At 35.8% G+C, this 22,235-nt stretch overlaps 1 protein-coding gene, 1 non-coding gene and 1 pseudogene across 2 annotated transcripts in view; all 3 read left to right on the plus strand.

The window, feature by feature from the left end:
• PIK3CB (phosphatidylinositol-4,5-bisphosphate 3-kinase catalytic subunit beta) overlaps positions 1-22,235 on the plus strand; it is a 187,454-nt gene that overhangs the window by 97,128 nt on the left and 68,091 nt on the right. The window contains exons 6-11 of the mRNA XM_065942782.1: positions 1,570-1,749; positions 4,207-4,377; positions 5,292-5,369; positions 17,426-17,677; positions 19,151-19,247; positions 21,977-22,107. Coding sequence (XP_065798854.1) covers positions 1,570-1,749; positions 4,207-4,377; positions 5,292-5,369; positions 17,426-17,677; positions 19,151-19,247; positions 21,977-22,107 — 909 coding nt within the window. The remainder of the gene's footprint in view (positions 1-1,569; positions 1,750-4,206; positions 4,378-5,291; positions 5,370-17,425; positions 17,678-19,150; positions 19,248-21,976; positions 22,108-22,235) is intronic.
• On the plus strand, positions 1,782-1,888 carry LOC136173814 (U6 spliceosomal RNA). The gene has a single exon (XR_010664294.1). It is a non-coding gene; the product is annotated as a U6 spliceosomal RNA (small nuclear RNA).
• Positions 13,484-13,565, plus strand: LOC136173807 (U4 spliceosomal RNA; annotated as a pseudogene).

Genomic DNA, 22,235 nt, shown 5'->3' on the forward strand with positions numbered 1-22,235 from the left:
TGTTTCAAGTATACTCATTTTTTCATGTAAGCTCTGGCCTTAGAATTAGGGGATGAGAACAGGGATATTTTGTTTTGTCCTTCAGTTACTATGATAAAAATGGCAAAACCTTTATCAGTAACCATTCTATATTGAGGGCTTTCCAGGTGACTCTGCTGTAAAGAATTGTTGAAAGAGCTGAAGTAGGAAATTCACTGTTAAAAGGTGATTAGAATCCCGCTTGAAAATATTGACTGTGGGCAATTTGTGAAATCTTGGTCAGTCTGAATTTCATCACATATGAGTCAAATCTCTACTAGATATATAAATTTTAATGTGATTGTTATTATGTATGTGTGTATTAGTCACTCAGTGGTGTCTGACTGCGATGCCGTGCACTAACTGCAGCCTTCCAGGCTCCTCTGTCTGTGGAATTCTCCAGGGAAGATTACTGGAGTGGGTAGCCGTTCCAGCCGTTCCATTCTCCAGAGATATTTCCGACCCAGGGATCGAATCTCCTACGTTGCAGGCAGATTCTTTACTGTCTGAGATACCAGGGAAGCCCCGTGATAATCATTGTAACAGGTTATATGTGAAAAGAAGTGTTCTGAAGTCAGAAGAAAATACTGACATTGTGAAAACTTATTGGATTCCAAGCAGTCGTAGACTGGAAAGGAGTTTAGAGGTCATCTTGGCAGGCTCTTTATATAATATAATAATTCTTTCACCATTTTTTATAGCCTGTGTCTCTGACCCGATATATCCATTAGCTATGGGAAGTGTTCTGCTTACTAAATATTGATAGCACATTGGGAGCAAGAACACATTTAAATATTGTATTTAAAAAAACTAAAAAAAATTCAATCTAGCTTTCTGTGATTTCTGGTATTCTGGTTATACTTTCTTATTTGAATAAGTATCCCTTCAGTCTCCCTTTATTCTACATGCCATGTATTCAGCTAAATGAAATACATCTATCGTATCTCCTTAGTCTCCGTTTCTTCTGGCTACATATTTCCCAGAGATTAAACCAAAAAGTTTTGGATCACATAGAATAATAAATTTTGAAGTTATTAAATCATTTTGGCAGGTCACATAGAGTTGATCGCTTTTTATTTAGGCTGTTATTCCTTGAAAAATACCCTATACCGTGATTTATTACCAACACTATTTCATAATTGAATAAACATTCATGTTGCCATCAAAAAACAGGAATGGCAAAATTTCAGAGTAAAGTACGTTTGGTAACCATCATACATTATTCTCTCCCTGCCCAGTTCTGTAAAGTCCTTATTTGGCCATTTCAGCATCACTGCTGATTACAAGCATTGGGAACCAGCATGTGGGGATACTATAGTAAACATGAGATGAATTGTAACAAAATATTCATTTAGGTTAAAAAATGATTTTCCACATTGGTAGGAGTGAAGAAAATGTACTGAAACATTAAATGTATAGGATGTATATGTGTAAGCATTGTGTCTCACTGGATATAATGTAGTATAAATACTACTAATAAGTACAAATGTAAAGAGTGATATTTTCACTGTAAATATAAAATTGCTTTCTTTTTTCTACCCTTCTTTTTAGGATGTGTTTAGTTTTCAGGTATCTCCTAATATGAATCCTATCAAAATAAATGAATTGGCAATCCAAAAACGTCTGACTATTCATGGGAAAGAAGATGAGGTTAGCCCTTATGACTATGTGTTGCAAGTCAGTGGGAGAGTAGAATATGTGTTTGGTGATCACCCACTAATTCAGTTCCAGGTATGTGTTTTAACTGTCAGTTTACCATTTATGTGCTCGCTTTGGCAGCACATATACTAAAATTGGAACGATACAGAGAAGATTAGCATGGCCCCTGCGCAAGGATGACACTCAAATTCGTGAAGCGTTCCATATTTTTGAAACTGGAGCCCATTATACAGAGTGAAGTAAGCCAGAAAGATAAAGACCAATACAGTATACTAATGCATATATATGGAATTTAAAAAGATGGTAATGATAACCCTATATGCAAAACAGAGAAAGAGACACAGATGTACAGAACAGACTTTTAGACTGTGGGAGAAGGCGAGGGTGGGATGTTCTGAGAGAATAGCATTGAAACAAGTATGCTATCAAGGGTGAAACAGATCACCAGCCCAGGTTGGATGCATGAGACAAGTGCTCAGGGCTGGTGCACTGGGAAGACCCAGAGGGATGGGATGGGGAGGGAGGCGGGAGGGGGATCGGGATGGGGAACACATGTAACTCCATGGCTGATTCATGTCAATGTATGGCAAAAACCACTACAATATTGTAAAGTGATTAGCCTCCAACTAATAATAAAAGGAAAACAAAATAAAGTTCAGACGATTAAAAAAATATATCAATACAAAAAAAAAAAAAACCTGTCCGTTTGCCATTTATGAATTCTTTGAGTAGATGTTTTATGCAGAGCATTCAGGTGCCTCAGATTATTTTCAGAGTATAGTGGAGTTTAAGATACATGTAGTGAGACATCCCTCCCCCAACCATAAGGTTTGCTATTTAAAGAGGGGAATCCTGATTTTGCCTTCAAGGAACGTGAAGATATTTTTGTTGAAATTACATTTGCAGACTGAAAATAGTTGTTACATAAAGAATAATAGACTAAGTGACAAGTTAGAGGTAAATAGTAATTGAATTTTTTTTTCTTAGTAATTGAATTTTAGAAAAGTATTTGGTTGCTCTTATTTGTGATTTTTGGTATTTGTATGAAGCAAGAGGGATAATGGCCTGCCAATTATTAAGTGATGTCTGTTTTGAGAAGGAGCTCTGATTTATTAGCCAGGTAACAGGGCATTTTATATCTCCCTTCTCTTTTTATCAGATATTTAGTGTAGCCTTTAGTTCTTGGTTTTTTAGGTAGAAAATCTTACAGCAGTTATAACCTTCATGCACAGCTTTTGCATCTGTGGCATTCTGACAGTTTGAACTCTAACCCTGAGAGGAAGAAGATGAAAAGTGCTTGGTGGTAACATAAAAGTGTTGACTTCTTCTCTTCATGTTCTGCCATCTTTTAAGTAGCCTTCTGCTTCTTCAATACTTTTTAAAAAAAACCTTAACAAGGGGAAAGTATCTTGTTTTGCCCAAACTGGAATTTGTTATTACAAAGAAAATTAAAGGCATGTGTGCTTTTTTTTTTGTGCAAGGTCGTGTGAGAAAGAAAATATACAATATAGGCTAAGGATTTTGAAAGAAATGGAATGATACATCTTTCATAGTGAAAAGTTTTTGAATGAATGTATTTATCATAGTATCGTGTTAACTCCCACTTGTAGGCCATTCTTTTTAATATCAGAAATGTATTTTCAGTGGTTCTGAATTGAATGCAGTATATTGTATACTTTATACTGTATAAAGTGAATTACACTTTATATCTGTATAGGAAATTTATTCTGGTGAGGAACGCACTGTATTTTTATTCATTTTGTTAGAATCATTGGTATTGTAAGCAACCACCCTTTTTCATATATGCCTCTGGAGAGTTATTTTGGTTTCATGGAAATGAAACAGAGCATCACACTTGGATAGCCAGTGGGTTTTTGATGGAGAGACAGTAATGGTTGCCTTGAGGCCTGTGCTAATAAGGTACCATGTCCACCTCAGGGATCCATGGAAAGCTGGTCACCTCAGGACTTAAAAAAAATGGCTACTTGGGTACTGCATATTCAGCTTTTTTGACTTACTGGCCAGAGCTTGCACTGTAGCATCACAGTCTATGATGATCAAGTTCTGCCCCTGGAAAAGTGTGCCAGTTGGTCATCCTGTCAAGTGTGGAGTGCAGAAAAGAGAAAAAAAACAAAACAACATATATCCTGTGTCACATATTTCTCTAAGGTTTAGCAAAAAAAAAAAAAAAATCAGTCAGGTGGATTTAAATCCAGGTCTTAGAGATGCTAGATGTGTAACTTAGCCTTTCGTTTTAAGTTCTTTAATCTATTAAAGGGGGGAGGTCTGTCTTCTAGAGTTAAGAATATTAGCTCTGACATAGAAGAAGTATCTAGTTTAGTTCTTAGATACTTAAGTGTTCACTTAATGATAACTATTTTATGTTGTGATTTTAATTTCTCGTATTTTTGACATTGAGTTTAATATAGACTTTCAACATTATTCTGATGTTGTTCAGCTTAATTTTATTTTTCTCTTGGTTTAAGTTTTGTTTGAAAATCCGTGCCTTGCTCTCCCTTGCCACTGTAGTACATCCGGAACTGTGTAATGAGCAGAACATTACCCCATTTTATACTTGTGGAGTGTTGCAAGATCAAGAAGCTGTATGAACAGGAAATGATTGCCATAGAGGCTGCCATAAATCGAAATTCATCTAACCTTCCTCTTCCTTTACCACCAAAGAAAACTCGAATTATTTCTGTAAGTTTCACATAGGAACTTTTGGTGACCTTAAAAACCAGTGATTTGGTTGTTGTTTTGTTGTTAGGTTTTATCCTTAAGCCTCCCACACACAGTCTTTGCTCGGTTCTCCTATGGAAACTAATTAATGTTTTGCTGAAGATCCATCACCATTTTTTAATAGTAATTTTTTAAGCTACTATTATTTTTTCTTACTCAAGCTACATATGATTCTAAATAGGTCATTTATGTTTTTGATTATCTTTAGGTGCTAAAGAAAAAAATGCCCTCAAGTTGAGTATATTTCTAGATTAGAGCTAAACATGAGACAGAGAGCAAGCTGAGGCATTCTAGTAGAAAAGTTAGGTGTGCTGAGATAGTTGATTTTCTGGTGTATCTCATTTGTATTAGCTTATAATAGTGTTTTGGTGTAATTTGTCTGTTTTCCTCTTCTTGAACTTTTAGACTTTAAATGTAACAAAGACATTTCTTCTAGAATATAATATTTTTATAAAGCAGACCTTAAGTTTGTGTTCATTGGAATACTTAACAGTTTTTAAATAGTTCTTCCGTCTTAAGAAAAACCATTCCTTGATAATTAAGATAGTACCTGTATATTAATTTATATAGTCAGTTTTTTATTTATCCAAAGCCTTTAATACCATTTGTTTATGGTGCCTAGTGAATTTTGTAGCAGTATTGTTTTGCCTTGAGAAGTAAGTGCTAGTGGTTGTGATGCTTAATATATGTGGTTTTCAGTTGTTAGTTCAGAGTTGTATTTTTATTATTTTCACAGTGCACATGTGAGCTGATAGGCAGTTTCATTGTTAGCCTCAAATTTTCATTTCTTCATTAAGTATTAAGAAATGAGTGATTAAATGAATTCTTAATTAAAATTAAACATTAATACCCTGTATTTTTTCATTTTTTAACAGCATGTTTGGGAAAATAACAACCCTTTCCAAATTATCTTGGTTAAGGGAAATAAACTTAACACAGAAGAAACTGTAAAAGTAAGTACTTGTTTAGATTTTAATTTGTCTTCTGCCCTGTTATTTAAATAATTCACTAATATGCTCAGTTAATGACACATTGGAAACTACATTTTATCCATTTTGGTCAGTTACAGGATATAGAATATGGCAATTTATTATAGAACAATTATAAATTTTTGTTCTAAAATATTCTTTGCATAGTTGGAAATATACTGGATAGATTGACATTTCCCCAGTGTATGTTATGGAAAAGAAATTGGTTTAGATAAAGAATTCAGCAAGTGAAAGTTAAGCCAAAACTGTAGGTCACATGTTTCTGTGCAGGCTTATTCTTCTTTCTCAGCTTTGGTCAGAGCTTCACTCAGCCTCTTTTAGGCGCCACCCCGACCCCGGCCTCCCCCGCCGCACCCCGCCCCGTTTTTTTTTTTTTTTTTCCTCCCTTTTAAACTTGCTGAAGAGACAGAAAATGTAATACCATTCCTGAAATAAAATAGATGACTACATTGTAGACCACAACTTGTTAACATATGGGGATTTATTGCACCACCCTTACAATTAAGTAAAGACTTAACAAGGCATTTTGCTTCAAAGTGTAAAGCATGCATTTTCCTCTGTTTTGCTTGGCAGGAAATGAAGTGAATAGTTTTGTGATCCAAGAAAGAGATTCAGTTAGTTTGAGACGTTTGCTGGCATGAGGATGTATTCAGGAGTACCTTGCCAAAGATTACCAATGGCTTGTTTTTCTAAGTGGACATTAAAGATTCTTTGTGTAGCTGTCATTAAAATAAGGGTGTTTTCTCTTATATTATTAGCTAGATTTTAATTTTTAATGAATACGCTTAAGACCAACTAACCTTGTTTTCTATTTTAATGGTAATTTAATTTTTCCCTTGAATTTAAATTTTCTTTCTTAAACTTTTCCAGTTTTAAAAGTATAACATGATTATTGCAGCAGTTAAAAAAAGTCCAAATATGATTTAAGAAAGAAGTTGCTGATCTCTCCTCCTCATCTCTTTACTATCACATGGGCTTCAAGGTCATTAAGCCTTGAGTGACCTCCATGTTTATACAAATATATGTAAACTTATGCTTGTGTTTATTTTATTGATCGGTTGATTTGTTAAAGAAAAGGGATGATGTTATATATATTAATCTATAATTTGATTTCTTCATTTTATATCTTGGATGGTTCTCTGGATTATTAAATATTCAGTAGAGTTCCTTGGATGTTACTTTTCTAAGGTTAGAAGTCATACATAGGCAAATATACCCTTATATATACCCAATATACCTATACATATGGAGTGTTTTTTTAAACATATATGTATCATTTTGCTCAGTGATTTTGTATGAATCCATGTATAATTTGCATTCTAAAAATGGGAATTACTACTTATTCTTACCATTTGATTATTGTTATTGTTAGGTTATTGTTATTCATTAGCTGTTTAATTCTTTTCTAGTTATTGTTTCTCTAAAGCCTTTCATCCTTACTCAGTTTCTTCCTAAAGAAGACGAAAGAAGCATTTACTATATGCCTTTATTTTTCTTGAGCATCATGTTTTATTTTTGTCTTTGACAGATTACTTGTGAGTAACATTTTATTTCTATAGGTTTTACCAACTTCCATCAGCTATTCCAAGTTGGATTGATTTTATTGTTTGTGGTCATATATTTTTAGGACTAGTGCCCTTAATATAGTATTTCAAGTACCCTCTCCCTCCCCACTCCATCTACTTCTCTGGTTCTCCCTCCTCTACCCTTTTTCTCTTTTCAGAGAGAGATTACATAGTTGAATTGAAGTAAATTAATGCAATTATGACATCACTTTCTTGTAGGTACATCTCATTTTTTAAAAATTGCTGTTTAGATTAGGAGTTCCAGTATAATGTTGAAGAGAAAACTGGAGGGGAAAAAAAAGATTAGGGGTAGATGGGGAGCAGGGAACTTCTTTCTTTCCAAACTTTTCTTGATGTACTGACTAGGACCTTCAGGGTGCTACTAAATAAAAATGATGAGAGCAAACATCAGTCAGGATTCTCGCAAGAAAAATAATGATAGGGTGTTTGTGTGTGTGTATGTGTGTGTATATATATATATGCATACACACAGACATTTATTTATTTTTAAGTTTTGACTATGCTTGATCTTTGTTACTGCAAGGGCTTTCTCTAGTTGCTTTGAGCAGAGGCTGTTCTCTAGTTATGGTTTGCAGACTTCTTTTGTTGCAGTGCACAGATTCTAGGGCCTTTGGGCTTCTGTAACAGTGGCACATGTGGAATCTTCCTGGGCCAGAGATGCACCCATGTCCCCTGCATTTGCAGGCAGATTCTTAACCACTGAACCACCAAGAAAGTCCACCACACATAGATTTATTTAAGGAGTCAGCTCATATGATCATGGAGTTAAGATCCACAATCTGTGAAGTTTGTTTGCAAACTGAAAACCAGAAGACCCGACAGTTTAGTTCCAGTCTGAGTCTGTTCGTATTTCGTCGCTCAGTCATGTCTGACTCTACAGCCCACCAGGCTCTTCTGTCCATGGGATTTCCCAAGCCACAGTACTGGAGCATGTTGCCATTTCCTACTCTAGCGGATCTTCCAGGCCCAGGGACTGAACGGGCATTTCTTGTATCCCCTCATTGGCAGGTTGGTTCTTTACCACTAGTACCACCTGGAATGCCTGAGAAACAGGAGGCACCTATGGTGTAGTTCCTGTGGAAGTTCTATATGCTCAAGATCCAGGAAAAGCTGATGTTAGTCAGGCAAGAATTCTCTCTTACTCTCAGGAGGGCCAATCTTTTTGTTCTGTTCATTCCTTCCACTGAATGGATTAGAGCCACCTATTCTAAGGACAAAAGAACTGTAAAAAAGGATTTTCACGGCTCAGATAATCACGATGGTGTGATCACTCACCTAGAGCTAGACATCCTGGAACGTGAAGTCAAGTGGGCCTTAGAAAGCATCACTACGAACAAAGCTAGTGGAGGTGATGGAATTCCCGTTGAGCTATTTCAAATCCTGAAAGACTGATGCTGTGAAAGTGCTGCACTCAGTATGCCAGCAAATTTGGAAAACTCAGCTGTGGCCACAGGACTGGAAAAGGTCAGTTTTCATTCCAGTACCAAAGAAAGGCAATGCCAAAGAATGCTCAAACTACCGCACGATTGCACTCATCTCACACGCTAGTAAAGTAATGCTCAAATTCTCCAGGCCAGGCTTCAGCAATACGTGAACCGTGAACTTCCAGATGTTCAAGCTGGTTTTAGAAAAGGCAGAGGAACCAGAGATCAAATTGAAATTGCCAACATCTGCTGAATCATCGAAAAAGCAAGAGAGTTCCAGAAAAACATCTGTCTCTGCTTTATTGACTATGCCAAAGCCTTTGACTGTGTGGATTGCAATAAACTTTGGAAAATTCTGAAAGAGATGGGAATATCAGACCACCTGACCTGGCTGTTGAGAAACCTGTATGCAGGTCAGGAAGCAACAGTTAGAACTGGACATGGAACAACAGACTGGTTCTAAATAGGAAAAGGAGTACGTCAAGGCTGTATATTGTCACCCTGCTTATTTAACTTCTATGCAGAATACGTCATGAGAAACGCTGGGCTGGAAGAAGCACAAGCTGGAATCGAGATTGCCGGGAGAAATACCAACAACCTGAGATATGCAGATGACACCACCCTTATGGCAGAATGTGAAGAGGAACTAAAAAGCCTCTTGATGAAAGTGAAAGGGGAGAGTGAAAAATTTGGCTTAAAGCTCAACATTCAGAAAACTAATATCATGGCATCTGGTCCCATCACTTCATGGTAAATAGATAGGGAGACAGTGGAAACAGTGTCAGACTTTACTTTTTTGGGCTCCAGAATCACTGCAGATGGTGATTGCAGCCATGAAATTAAAAGACGCTTACTCCTTGGAAGGAAAGTTATGACCACCTAGACAGCATATTAAAAAGCAGAGACATTACTTTGCCAACAAAGGTCCATCTAGTCAAGGCTATGGTTTTTCCAGTGGTCATTTATGGATGTGACAGTTGGACTGTGAAGAAAGCTGAGTGCCGAAGAATTGATGCTTTTGAACTGTGGTGTTGGAGAAGACTCTTGAGAGTCCCTTGGACTGCAAGGAGATCCAACTAGTCCATCCTGAAGGAGACCAATCCTGGGTGTTTATTGGAAGGACTGATGCTGTAGCTTAAGCTCCAATACTTTGGCTATCTGATGTGAAGAGTTGACTCATTGGAAAAAACCCTGATACTGGGAGGGATGGGGGCAGGAGGAGAATGGGATGACAGAGGATGAGATGGCTGGATGGCATCACTGACTCGATGGACATGAGTTTGAGTAAACTCCGGGAGTTGGTGATGGACAGGGAGGCCTGGCATGCTGCGATTCATGGGGTCGCAAAGAGTCAGACACGACTGAGCGGCTGAGCTGAACTGAACTCTAAGGAAGGTAATCTGCTTTAGTCAGTCTACCATTTAAATGTTAATCTTATGAAAAAGAAAACACTGTCACAGAAATAACCAGAATATCTGGACACCCCAAGATCCAGTCAATGGATAAATGAAATTAATAACATCACAGTACATGTTTCTGTTTTGTTCTTTATTTTACCAAAAACCATTTAGTCTTTCAGCTTTAAGTTTAATATTACCTGTAGGTTTTTCACACATGCCCTTTATTCAAGAAATTCTCTTCTCGTTTTACTTAGCTGAGAGTTTTTATCCTGAAAGAGATAGAATAAGTTTTACTTTGTTCGGTGCCTTTTCTGTATTTATTTAGATGATTTTGTAGGTTTTATATTTTAGTCTATTAATTGGATTTCCTTTTCTTTTTTTTTTTTAATTAATTACTCTTTTTGATTGTGCTCAGTCTTCCTTGCTGCATGGGCTTTTCTTTAATTGTAAGCGAGGGCTTCCATTGCAGTGTGCTGGCTTCTCATTGCCTTGACTTCTCTTGTTGCAGAGCACTGGCTGTAAGGCACGCAGGCTTCTGTAGTGGCGGCATGTGGGCTCAGTGGGTGTGGCTCTCCAGCTCTAAGAGTACAGGTGAATAGTTGTGGCAAAAGGGCTTTGTTGCTTCCTTGCAAGTGGGATCTTCTCAGATCACGGATCAAACCTGCGTTTCCTACATTGGCAGGCAGATTCTTTACCACTAAGCCACCAGGGAAGCCCCAATTTGATTGATTTTCAAAAGTTTTATGCACTACATGTTGAAGATGTAGTAGCCTTTTATATGTTGCTGATATTGACTTATTAATATTTTGGTATGCATTTTTATGTCTGTGCTCATGGGGAATATTGGTCTGTACTTTCCAGTAATATCTCTCTCTGATTTTAAAGTTGGGTTAATGTTGACCTTATAAATTGGGTTGAGAAGCCTTTCCCTCCTCAGTTTTCTGAACAAGTTTAAGTAGGATTGGTATTGTTTCTTCCGTATTTGGTAGAATTTACTCTAAGCACCTGAACATAGAGTTTTTTTAGTGAGAATGTTTTTAATTAGAAATTTAGTTTCTTTACGGGATAGATAGATAGTCATAATTTCTGTTTCTTTTGTGTCAGCTTTGATTATTTTTGTCTTTTGAAGAATTTAAGTTGATAAATTTATTGGCATTAACTTCATTATAGCATGTTAAATTAGTTCTTTGTTGCTGTGTAGCAAATTAACACAAACCTAGCAGCTTAAAACAACACATATTTGTTAGTTCATATTTCTGTTGTTCAGAGGTCTGGGCATGGTGTGGCTGGGTTTTCTGTGTATGATCTTACAGGGTTGAAATCCAGATGTTAATTGGGCTACATTACTTACTGAAGCTCTTGGGAAGAATCTGCTTCCAAGATGATTTAAGTTATTGGCCAAACTCAGTTCCTTGCAGTTATAGGAGTGAGGTTCTCAATTCTTTGATGGCTTTTGGCTGGGAATTGCTCTCAGAATCTTCCAGGTTCTTGTTCTTGGCTCTATTTTCAATACTTGAAACAGAGTATTTCTCAAGCGTTAAATCCTTTTCTGGCTTTGAATATCCTACCAGAAGAATCTGGTCCCTTTAAGGGCTCACCAATGGTCAGGCCCATGAAGGATAATCTCTCTCCCTTTTTGTTTTGTTTGGGCATGCTGTGTGTCATGTGAAGCCTTAGTTCCCCAACCAGGGATTGAACCTGCACTCCCTGCAGTGGAAGCACAGAACCTTAACTATAGGATTGCCAGAGAAGTCCCTCCCTTTCTTAAAGTCACCTGTGTCTTATAGTAAAACCTAATCATGGGAGTGAAATCCATTTTAATTACAGTCCCAGAGAACTTATGATTCTATGGAGTCTATGATGAAATCCTAGGTGTTCAGTGAAGATTCATTACTCTGCCTGGCTGGCACTTGAATGTCTTTCATTGTGAAAGTGCTTAGAATTCTGTAGTGTAGAGCTTACTGGCCGATCTTTTACCAGCCTTGTGGTATTCCCCTTTTCATATGTCCATCTTGATATTCAGCAGAATCCCGAAATCAGTGATGCTCAAAATCTAGAAGGTGTTACTTGTGTAGACAGAGAGCTCAGATTGCCCTCTAATTATACCACCATTTGGAAGGGTTTCTTCTGAGTCTTAAAAAAGAGAGTGGGAATTTCCCCATATTTGGCCTCTCTTCTTTGTTTTCTATTCTCATTTGTCGCAGTCTCCCTAGAAGTCCTGAGGCAGCAGTAGCAGAGCGCTAGTGGTAACAGAACAGCAGTGGTTGCTAAAAATGCAGAGTTGAACCTCCCTCTTTGATTAGAGGAGTTGTCCTCCTAAGGGAAATGGTGACTATCATGATCCCTGCTCGCCTGCGCCTCCCCCAACCCCAACCCCCCACTCCGCCGCCTTCTCTGTTCAGAATTGTTGTAGGAAATGTGGGTGAATGAAGCCTCAGTTTTCTCGCTGGGTGACAATAAAAGGGAGGCCTTAGGCAGCCACAAAATATACTTGAATGATTTCAGACTGGGATGAGCTCAGAAAACTTCTAGGTTTAAAACTTCTAGGTTTATTCCTGAGCTGTACGTATATGGATCAGAGTCACAACTGCCTCTATACTTTGAGAACTGTGGCATAAACCATCACCAGTGTCTCAGACTAGTCACTGTATTATGGTGCACACACAGGACAGTTCCAGATAGCCCTACAAAGAATTTGAAAACTGAACTGGTATTGGAACCACAACTTACAGAAGGTTTGTTCAAACTTGCAGCTTGAAACTAATTATTGTCTCCTAAAACAAATCATTAGCAGTCTCTATAGAATATAAATAAAACCCAGAGACTTATAATAATCAAAATGTATAGGATAGGACTTCCTGGGTGGTCCAATGGAGAAGAATCTGACTGCCAATGCAGGGACATGGGTTCAGCCCCTGGTCTGGGAAAATTCCACAGGCAGCTAAGCCGGTGCACCACAACTCCTGAGCCCAGCCCCCTAGAGCCTGTGCTCCACAATGAGAGAGGCCCCCACAAGGAGAAGCTCCTGCGCCACAACTAGAAAAAGTCCCTGAGCAGCAACGAAGACCCAGTGCTGCCAAAATAAATAAATTTAAAAAATTTTCAGGGTACAATTCAGAAGTAATTGGCTTAAAAAGAACCAGGAAAATCTCAAGCCTTATGGACTATGAGAATCAACAGACAGCAGTGCTGAGATAACATGAATGTTGGAAGTATTCACAAAGATGTTAAAGAAATTATTATAAAAATGCTCCAGCAACTAAGGGCAAAACAAACACAATAGAAAATAATTGGAAAAAATGAGAAAGTCTTAGCCACAATACACAGTTGTACTTCAGTATCTGCAGGGGTTTGCTTCCAGGACTCTTGTAGGAAGTTCAAATTACTATATAAAATGGCATAGTAGTTTTATAAAACCTATGTACAGCCTATACTTTAAACCATCCTTTAATTACTTATAATACCTAATACAATATAAATGCTGTGTAAATTGTTACTGGAGTACAGCAAATTCAAATGTGCTTATTATAACTTTTTGGAATTTTTTTCCAAAATACTTTTTATATTTGATTGGTTTTATCTGAGGATGTAGTACCTGTGGATATGGAGGGAGAATATATAAGGAGGAACTAAGTGAAAAACAATAATGAATTAAAAAACTCTGAATGAGCTTTGCGCAGTGGCAGTATCGTAGCCAATGAGGTTTATCCGAGGCGCGATTATTGCTAATTAAAAAAAAAAAAAAACTCTGAATGGACTGAATAATGGAAATAGTGTGAAAAGAAAGAATGAAGTTGAAGATTAATCAGTAAAATTTTCCATTTTGAACAACAATTTGAGAGACAAATGGAGGAGAGAAAACTCTACAGAGCCTCAGATACCTGAGTAACAATACCAGAAGGTCTAATCCCAAAAGGAATGAGAGAGTATGGCTGAGAAAAACTAAAGTAATTATTACTGGGAACTTTCCAAAAGTTGGCAAAAGACATAAATATAACAGATTTAAGAAACCCAGTGAACCCTAAGCATGATAAACTCAGACAATTCCAAATGCAGATACTTTCTATTTCAAAAATCATAATTTGATTCTTATTAGTCAAAAATCTTAACACTTCATAAGCCTAATTATGTGGCTGTCATCACTCCTAACATGTTAAAATAGATATAACCTCAGGAAATAAAAAGCTATCTTAATCTTTTTATCTTCTTATTTCAGTAGCTGTAACACTAGATAAATATTTGTGCAGTGAATTAATACATTTTAATGTAACTGCTTCTGACATCTGTAAATCCTTAGTTAAATGTAAGACAGGGCTCCTCCCACTAAGCCAGAGCAACCATGCCTTTTTATTCAGTGGTTCTCCAGTGGCTAAGTGGTAAAGAATCCTCTGCAATGCAAGAGATGAGGGTTTGATCCTTGAGTTGGGATGATCCCTTGGAGAAGGAAGTGGCATCCCACTCTAGAATTCTTGCCTGGAAAATTCCGTGGACAGAGGAGCCTGGCAGGCTATAAGTCCATAGGGTCACAAAAAGTTGGCACGACTAAAGTGAATGAACATAACCCATACTTCTTGAAGGTTTCTCAGCTGCCTTAGTGGTAAAAAATCCACCTGGCAATGCAAGAGACACAGGAGATGTGGGTTTGACTCCTGGGTCAGAAAGATGCACTGGAGAAGGAAATGGCAACCCATTCCAGTATTCTTGCCTAGAAAATTCCATGGACACAGGAATCTGGTAGGCAGTAGTCCATGGGGTTGCAAAGAGTCAGACACAACTGCGCATGCATGCACACACTCGTATTTCATGAAACAATGGGAATTTCAACCTGTTCAGACTACTGGTCATTTTTTAGTTGTCTTATATAAAAAGGGAAAATATAGTGGGACGAAAAGGAAATTAGGTGTTGATGTTGGGAAAAAGTTTCATATCTTGCCCAACACAGTATTCCTAATTGGTGAGTTCAGGAATGGAGGCTATGTGTAGGCTTGGCACATCCTGGCTGCAGCACAGTAGAAAGTCATTTCCATGACAAAGCCTGCCTTCTCCTGATCTCCAGATATTCTGCGACTTGTGTCTGGAAGTTTACTGAGTTGGGCAATAAAATGTGTGATTGTAATTGAACAAGATGGTGCTTTAAAATTCTCAACTTTTCAGAGCCTGATGGTGATTCAGACAAAGCATCAGGAAATGTGGCGATTTTGTCAAAATTTCACAGATAAAAATTTAGAGAATGATTTTTCTTACTGCTTTTTCTGAAAACAAAAGCCTTTTTAATATCTTCTACAGGAGATTCTAAGTTGAGAAAGCACAAAGCTTTTCATTGCATTTTAAATGAAGATGCTTTTTTACTGCTCTTGTTTATTTTTAACCATGTATGAACTTCAGTTATATTAGTGGATTACTAGGAGTTTTCTCAGTCAGACTTAGTTCTAATGACTTGGTCTTAAATGATCACAGTTTGATTATTAGATAATGATTGGTATTTCAGCAGTTTTCTTCAGAATGTGCTGGGTCTCTTTGTTTATTGTTACCGCACCCAAGTTAGAGTCATTCTTTATAGCTATTCTTTTACACACAACAGCCTTGGCTGTTGCTGTTTACAGCTAGTGTAACTGAATGAACTTTTCTAGTTCATTCTACTTGAGTTCTTTTTTGAGTTTTATATTCAACTAACCCAGGCATTCCTCTCCTGTATTCTTTCTGAATTCCATGGACAGAGGAGCCCATGGGGCTATAGTCCACAGGGTTGCACAGAACTGGACAAGACTGAGAGACTAACACTTTCACTTTTCCCGTATGTCTGGATTTTGCCAATAGTTGGTTGATTGAGTGAAAACTAACATTTTTTGTTTTTGTTTTTAAAGTATTAACTAACATTTCAATTGAGTACTTTTTCTACAGTGGGCTAATTTATATTTCTCAAAAATTGTCAAAAACCAAGAGATGCAAATGTTTTTAAGCTCAGCAATTTATATTTAGTATCTTGTCTTTATCACAAAAACATGGAAGAATATTTATTTTTAAACTTGTGATTTTTCTGAATAAACTATATATTCTATATATAAAAGGTGATAGGTTCATAAGCCTTTAATGTCACTGAGAGTAAGAACTGAATATCATTTTTATTCTGAAATTCCTATCTTCCATTCTATCATACAAAAGATGCAAAATATGGTTTATTTATATTTTGTTTTATTTATAATTTCCCTAATCTCATTTCACAAATGGTTTGAGGTAAGCATGCTTCCCCACCCCCCCCCACACATACACTCACACACAGTCTCATATATATGCAAAGAATATATAAAATATGACTTCTTAAAAAATAATTGAGATGTTTAATAGTTTAAAAAGCCAGGAGCAAGATTTGCAGTAGTTATTTATATAGTAAGATCCTATGTAACTATTTGGTGTGTACTACAGGATTTACTCTTTGCTTGCAATGTAGACAGCGTCCAAAGTAAAGCAAACATGCTCAGTTATAATACCCAGAATCTCTTAAGATAAAAACAGTCTAGTTAGTCGTGTGGTTGTAGTTCATCCTTTTATTGGAAATGGAGAGATGTTTAGCAGTTTCTTATGAAGGAGACACAGTGGGTGATGGTGCACCAAAATCCCTGCCACCATCATTGTAGTAGGTAAAATAATGTTTCATATATATGTTCTTTATAATGTCTTTCATTGGATAGACTTAGAGTGTTGACAATGCAGTTCAGAAAAAGTCATTCTGTATAATTCAGTCTGTACTATACTTGGCCATGTGAATATAATTGAATAGTAATATTTGAACTTTGCAAAGTCAAAGATTTTCTGTAAGTTCCATATGTGTATTTTTACTCAAAACTGGGTTTTGTATCAATTCTTTTTTTGACCATGCTGTGTGACATGTTGGATCTTAGTTCCCCAACCAGGAATTGAACCCTTGCTCCCTGCAGTAGAGGTAAAGAATCCTAATCACTGGACTATTGGGAAAGTCTCAGGTTCTGCGTTTTAGTACTCATTTTACTGTTGCCACTCACTTTTAAATTGGAGATAATCTTGTCATGTTGTTTCATAAAACTATGTAAATGACTGAATAAAATTTTCTGGGACATGTTGCATATGTCCTAAATCACTCTGAACCTGAGTCTTTCACAAATGAAAGATAGTGGTGCGTAGGATAATCGTAAATATGGATAGACTATCTTTAAGTTGACTTTTATAATGACTGATTCATAAATTATTTGTAAGTAGAGATGTTGGAGACATTTTATCGACCCTTTCCTTCCCAGCTATACAGAAGACTAAGACAAGGCCCTTAATAAATGATTGATTGGAAGTAAGCATATAGTGGCAGTTTTTATACTTATGGTCTTGGTTTCTTTAGATCCATTTACACCATTGAGATATTTTTTAGTTAATCTGCTTAGTATGTGAAAAATAGGTTTTAACTAACAGTTTGTGAATTACGTGCTGATTAATTATCATTTAGTGGTTCTGTGGACGAATAGATTTTTCTAGAGTTTGTCTGCATCTTCTGCCTGTATGTGTTTCTCCATTCTTCAAAACAAAGATGTTTTACTGGTGCAGTGTTTATGATTCTCTCTTTGTTTTTGTCTCCATCATTACAGGTTCATGTCAGGGCCGGCCTTTTTCATGGTACTGAACTCCTGTGTAAAACTGTCGTAAGCTCAGAGATATCAGGGAAAAGTGATCATATTTGGAATGAACCACTGGAATTTGATATCAACACTTGTGACCTGCCACGAATGACTCGATTATGTTTTGCTGTTTATGCAGTTTTGGATAAAGTGAAAACTAAGAAATCAACTAAAACCATGAATCCCTCTAAATATCAGACCATCAGGAAATCTGGAAAAGTGGTAGTTATATACTAATTTCTGAAAAAATTTTATAATGGAATAATAATAACATAATGGAATAATTTTAAAAATTTAAAATAATAGAATAATATAAATGAAATTATATCATATAACTTCGGTCCCTAAGAATTGGTTTTTAAAAAGACAGTAAGTCTCCCTTATGTCGTTTTCATTTTTCTTTTGGCAAATTTAGTAAATATCATAAATATAAGTGTTCTATTATAAATGTCTGCTTTTTAGAACATATAGTTAAGAATGAGAAAAGTTAAAATATTACAGGTTAACTGAAAGTTCAGGTGTTAGATGAATTTAAGAATTCAAAATTTTATGCATTTTAGAAAGATCATAGATCACTCAACACCCCATGTAGAGTCTGGGGCAACTCAGTAATCAAACACATCACTTTCTAGACGTGAAATAAATGAATATTCACATTAAATGAGACAAATGAAGGCTATCAGTTAGCTTCATGTCATTTCTGGTCATGTTTTATTGTCAAATGAGTTACAAATGAACCTTTGTTTTTCAAGAGTTTCTTAGACTTTGAAATTGTGGATAAAGGATGGTGAACCTATTCTCATATCTCATCTTCCATTTCACATTTTCAAGTCTTTTTTGTTTTCTTCTTACTTTATAGAAAGGGGTTTTTTTTGAGGATGGGTATATGAATCTTATATGTTAAAAAATACGGTTACTATATTTATGTACAATAATTTGTATCCTTTTATTCTTAACATGAGAATGTAAGCATTTCCTCTGGTTATTATCATGTAGTTTTTAAAAAACGAATATTATTGTTTAAAAGTCAGAGAAGAGTTATTTCCTTAGTATTTTTTTCCTCCACTGATACATAATTTTAGTCAAAGTGTTCAAGCATTTATAGCCTTTTGTATACTGTACTGTACTGTATCTCCTTAATCGTGTACAACTCTTGTGACCCCATAGACTGTAGCCTGCCAGGCTCCTCTGTCCATGGGATTATCCAGGCAAGAATACTGGAATGGGTTGCCGTTTCCTGGAACTAGGTTAATTAGTCTAATTGTCTACATAAAATTTCTTTTAGCTTGGTGTTTCCTTTTTAGAAATGTAAATAAATTCTACAATACCTAGAGACATTGCCTTTTGCTGAATTAAGATTTCTGTAGACTGAAAGCTGTTAAAACATATTATCTGACATTGTATCAGACATTTTCTTGAATTATTAAAAATTCCTCATTACTTGCAATGGCTGCACAATAAATGTTCTATTTTTTGGATACTCTATTGTGAGGGACATTAATTAGCTTTTAGAATTTTCTTAAACCATTATAAAGATATTGAATATCTTTCCATGTACATCTTGTTTTTATATTGGGTCATTTGGGGGGAAATTATCTAGAACTCTAGAAACAATATTGAAGCAAAAGGTATGTGCCTATTCATACCTTAAAGTTCATTCTTAGCGTATTGATGCAATGGTGTCTTTTTCAACAGCATTATCCTGTAGCCTGGGTAAATACAATGGTTTTTGACTTTAAAGGACAGTTGAGATGTGGAGATATAACATTACACAGCTGGTCTTCATTTCCTGGTAAGATTTATATTCTAATCCTTAGTGTTAAAGAGTAATTTTTGGCATGTGGGGACTAGTTAACATGTTTTTATGACTCATTCTTTTTTCAGTCTGGTAAAGAAACCATCTTTTCATATTTTTATTGTTTATTCTAAAACAGATTTTCCCCAGAATTGTATTAATATATTTACAAGTGGTTTGTATCTGAATATATTTACTTTGATGATTATTTTCTCACATTAACTGTTTTATTTTTTATAGGTTTCTGAGAAATTCTCCTTAAGAACAGTGTCTTTTTATAAGAAGCTCTATTGTTGCTAGTTGTTCTAAACTTCTACAGCAGAAGAAACATTAACTAACATTGGAAGGATAGTAAAAATATTTTTTCTTTAGTTAGCTTTAGCCTGAAACTTGAGCTAGGAGAGGAGCATCTTCCATACACCTATATTTCTTAAATAGTACTCTTGTGAGGTAGATGGCTTTCTTCCATTTTATGGATGAAAAAGGGAAACTCACTGATAAGTCAGTCAGTCTTATGTAATTGGTTCAAACCTAGGATTTGTGCAAAAGATTACTTGACTCTTTCCATTGTTCTTATAGCTTTCTCAAATGTTGGAAATTTTTAGTCTTATTTTGTGTTAAAATACTGGCTCCCCCCCCCCCTCCGACTTCATCATTGGTTAATCTTCATCATTGGTTAATCTAAATTTACTAAATATAGTAAAATTGTGAACCTCCTTGCTTTTAAAAATTATTTTGTGGGTGACAAACATTTTTAAATGTTCCATCTTAGTCATTACTACCTGAGAAACTGTTTTTGGATAATCAGTTATCCACAGACATATTTATAAACTGCTCACATCCTAGTACTTTATTTGTGTATGTTCTTTTATCCCTACCCTTTCCTGCATACACCTCCGTGAATTTTTACTAACCACATTATTCCCTAAATATAGAGTAGTGTGCATTTACCCATTTCTTAGAGGAGCTGTAGTTTCAGAATAAAAGTTGTTCATTTCAGTAGTATACTTTGTTGAAAATTTTAATTTAGACTCACACATGTTCTCCAAAATCAGTAAGTAACTTGACTGATGTTTTTAGAAAAATTGACAATTTTTGCAATGAACTTGGCATCCCATGGACCTAAATTTATCTCTAACAAAATGTTAGAGATATTTGTTCTGCTTGTTGTGTTTCTAGAATTCACATTTATCCTTGTAGGTACAAGCTGGAAACACAGGAACTCTAAATACTCTCATTTCTAGAGTTCTTAGCTTATCATCAGAAGCTTTATAATCACATTAATTCTTTATATATATAGCAGGAAATACAAACAGGAACTTCTAGTTTTCTCCCTATTTTAAAGCAAAATAGCGTATTTTGTGCAGTGTTCTGTTCTCCATATGTTTGAGTTTGATAATACTGAAATACTACACTGGACTTTAGATAGGTTGCAATTGATAGGACAGACTAACACTACTATGTAGATTACACAGATAAAGGATATTATTTGCTGAGAAGTCAGCTTTAGAAGTGTGAAAATTATGAGAATTCCTTCAATCTAGGTCAAAATGGAATCTGTAAGATTTGAGAGTATTAAACATAATAAGCAAGGGGCTAATTAAAGAGCTGAAACTTAAATATTTTGTAAAGATTTTCTAGCTTTCAGAGATAATTCTGAATTTGCATGCAACCTGGACATCAGGTCTGGAGAGAATGTAATTTTATCTTTTATTTCCTTACTAAAGTACAAAGGAATGTGCGAAAAATCTGTTATGAGAGAAATAGTTTGGAGAGGGGAGACTTTAGTTTGTATTGCTAACTCTGTTTCCTCAGAGTTTCATGTCTTCAACAGTTTACTTCTCTGTGAAGTGAGAAAGTTATATGACCTCCAGAGTTTAAGATAATGTTGAATTTCTGATTACCATGCATTATCTGTGAATGGGCGATACTTAGAGTGATAGAGAAGATGAAGGAGTGTCTTGAAGAAGTACCACTTGGATGGAATGTTTCAGAAACTACCAAAGAAGGTGTTTATATCTCTGTGTTTATATCACAGAGAAATATTACCAACATTAGGTTTGTCAAAAGGAATGTCATTGATGACACTCAAGATACCAGTTTGGGTACTATAATGACTATGAAAATCAGAATATATGTTCATATCAGAGCATAAGAAATTAATGTATAGTGATGAAATAATAAAAATTCCTGTGGACCACCTAATTTTGAGTGAGTGAGAGTGCCAACTTTTTTTATTTGTGGATTGAGAATACTTGAACAAGTTTGAAGAAAGGTGTGAGGTAGCTATTAATTTTTATTAATTTTTTTTCATTTTAAAGATGCTATGTAAACTCATATTCAAATTTTGTGCCAAGTATTAAGAAAATTATAGGCTTAGTGATATTGTCTATCACACTTCCATAGGTGACGCAGTTGTCATCCCCCGGGCACCCCCCCGCCTCCCGACACACACACGCACACAAATATTTATTTAGTAGACTGTGCTGGGTCTTAGTTGTGGCATAAAGGATCTTTAGTTGCAGCATGCAGAATCTTGTTCCCTGACCAGGGATCACACTGGGGCCCTCTGCCCTGGGGAGCTGGGAGTCTTAGCCACTGGACCAACTGAGTGGTCCCAGTGACACACTTTAAGGTAATTTTCATGGTAGAAATCCATTAAGGTTTTGTTTTAGTTTAGTTTTAAAAACATTTTCCTAAGAATCAAAATTATTTATATGTTTTAGATGAACTTGAAGAAATGTTGAATCCCATGGGAACTGTTCAAACAAATCCATATACAGAAAATGCAACAGCTTTGCACATAAAATTCCCAGAGAATAAAAAGCAACCTTATTACTATCCTCCCTTTGATAAGGTAAGCTCATTATTTAAAGGGGCACTATGTATGAAATAATTCAGTTATTAGTTCTTGGCTCTGTATCTTTATCACTTAAGGTAGATATGTCTGTTTCTCTTTGAAGATGTCATATACATTTACAACTT

Source organism: Muntiacus reevesi, chromosome 8 (genome assembly GCF_963930625.1).
Source record: "Muntiacus reevesi chromosome 8, mMunRee1.1, whole genome shotgun sequence".
NCBI lineage: Eukaryota > Metazoa > Chordata > Mammalia > Artiodactyla > Cervidae > Muntiacus > Muntiacus reevesi.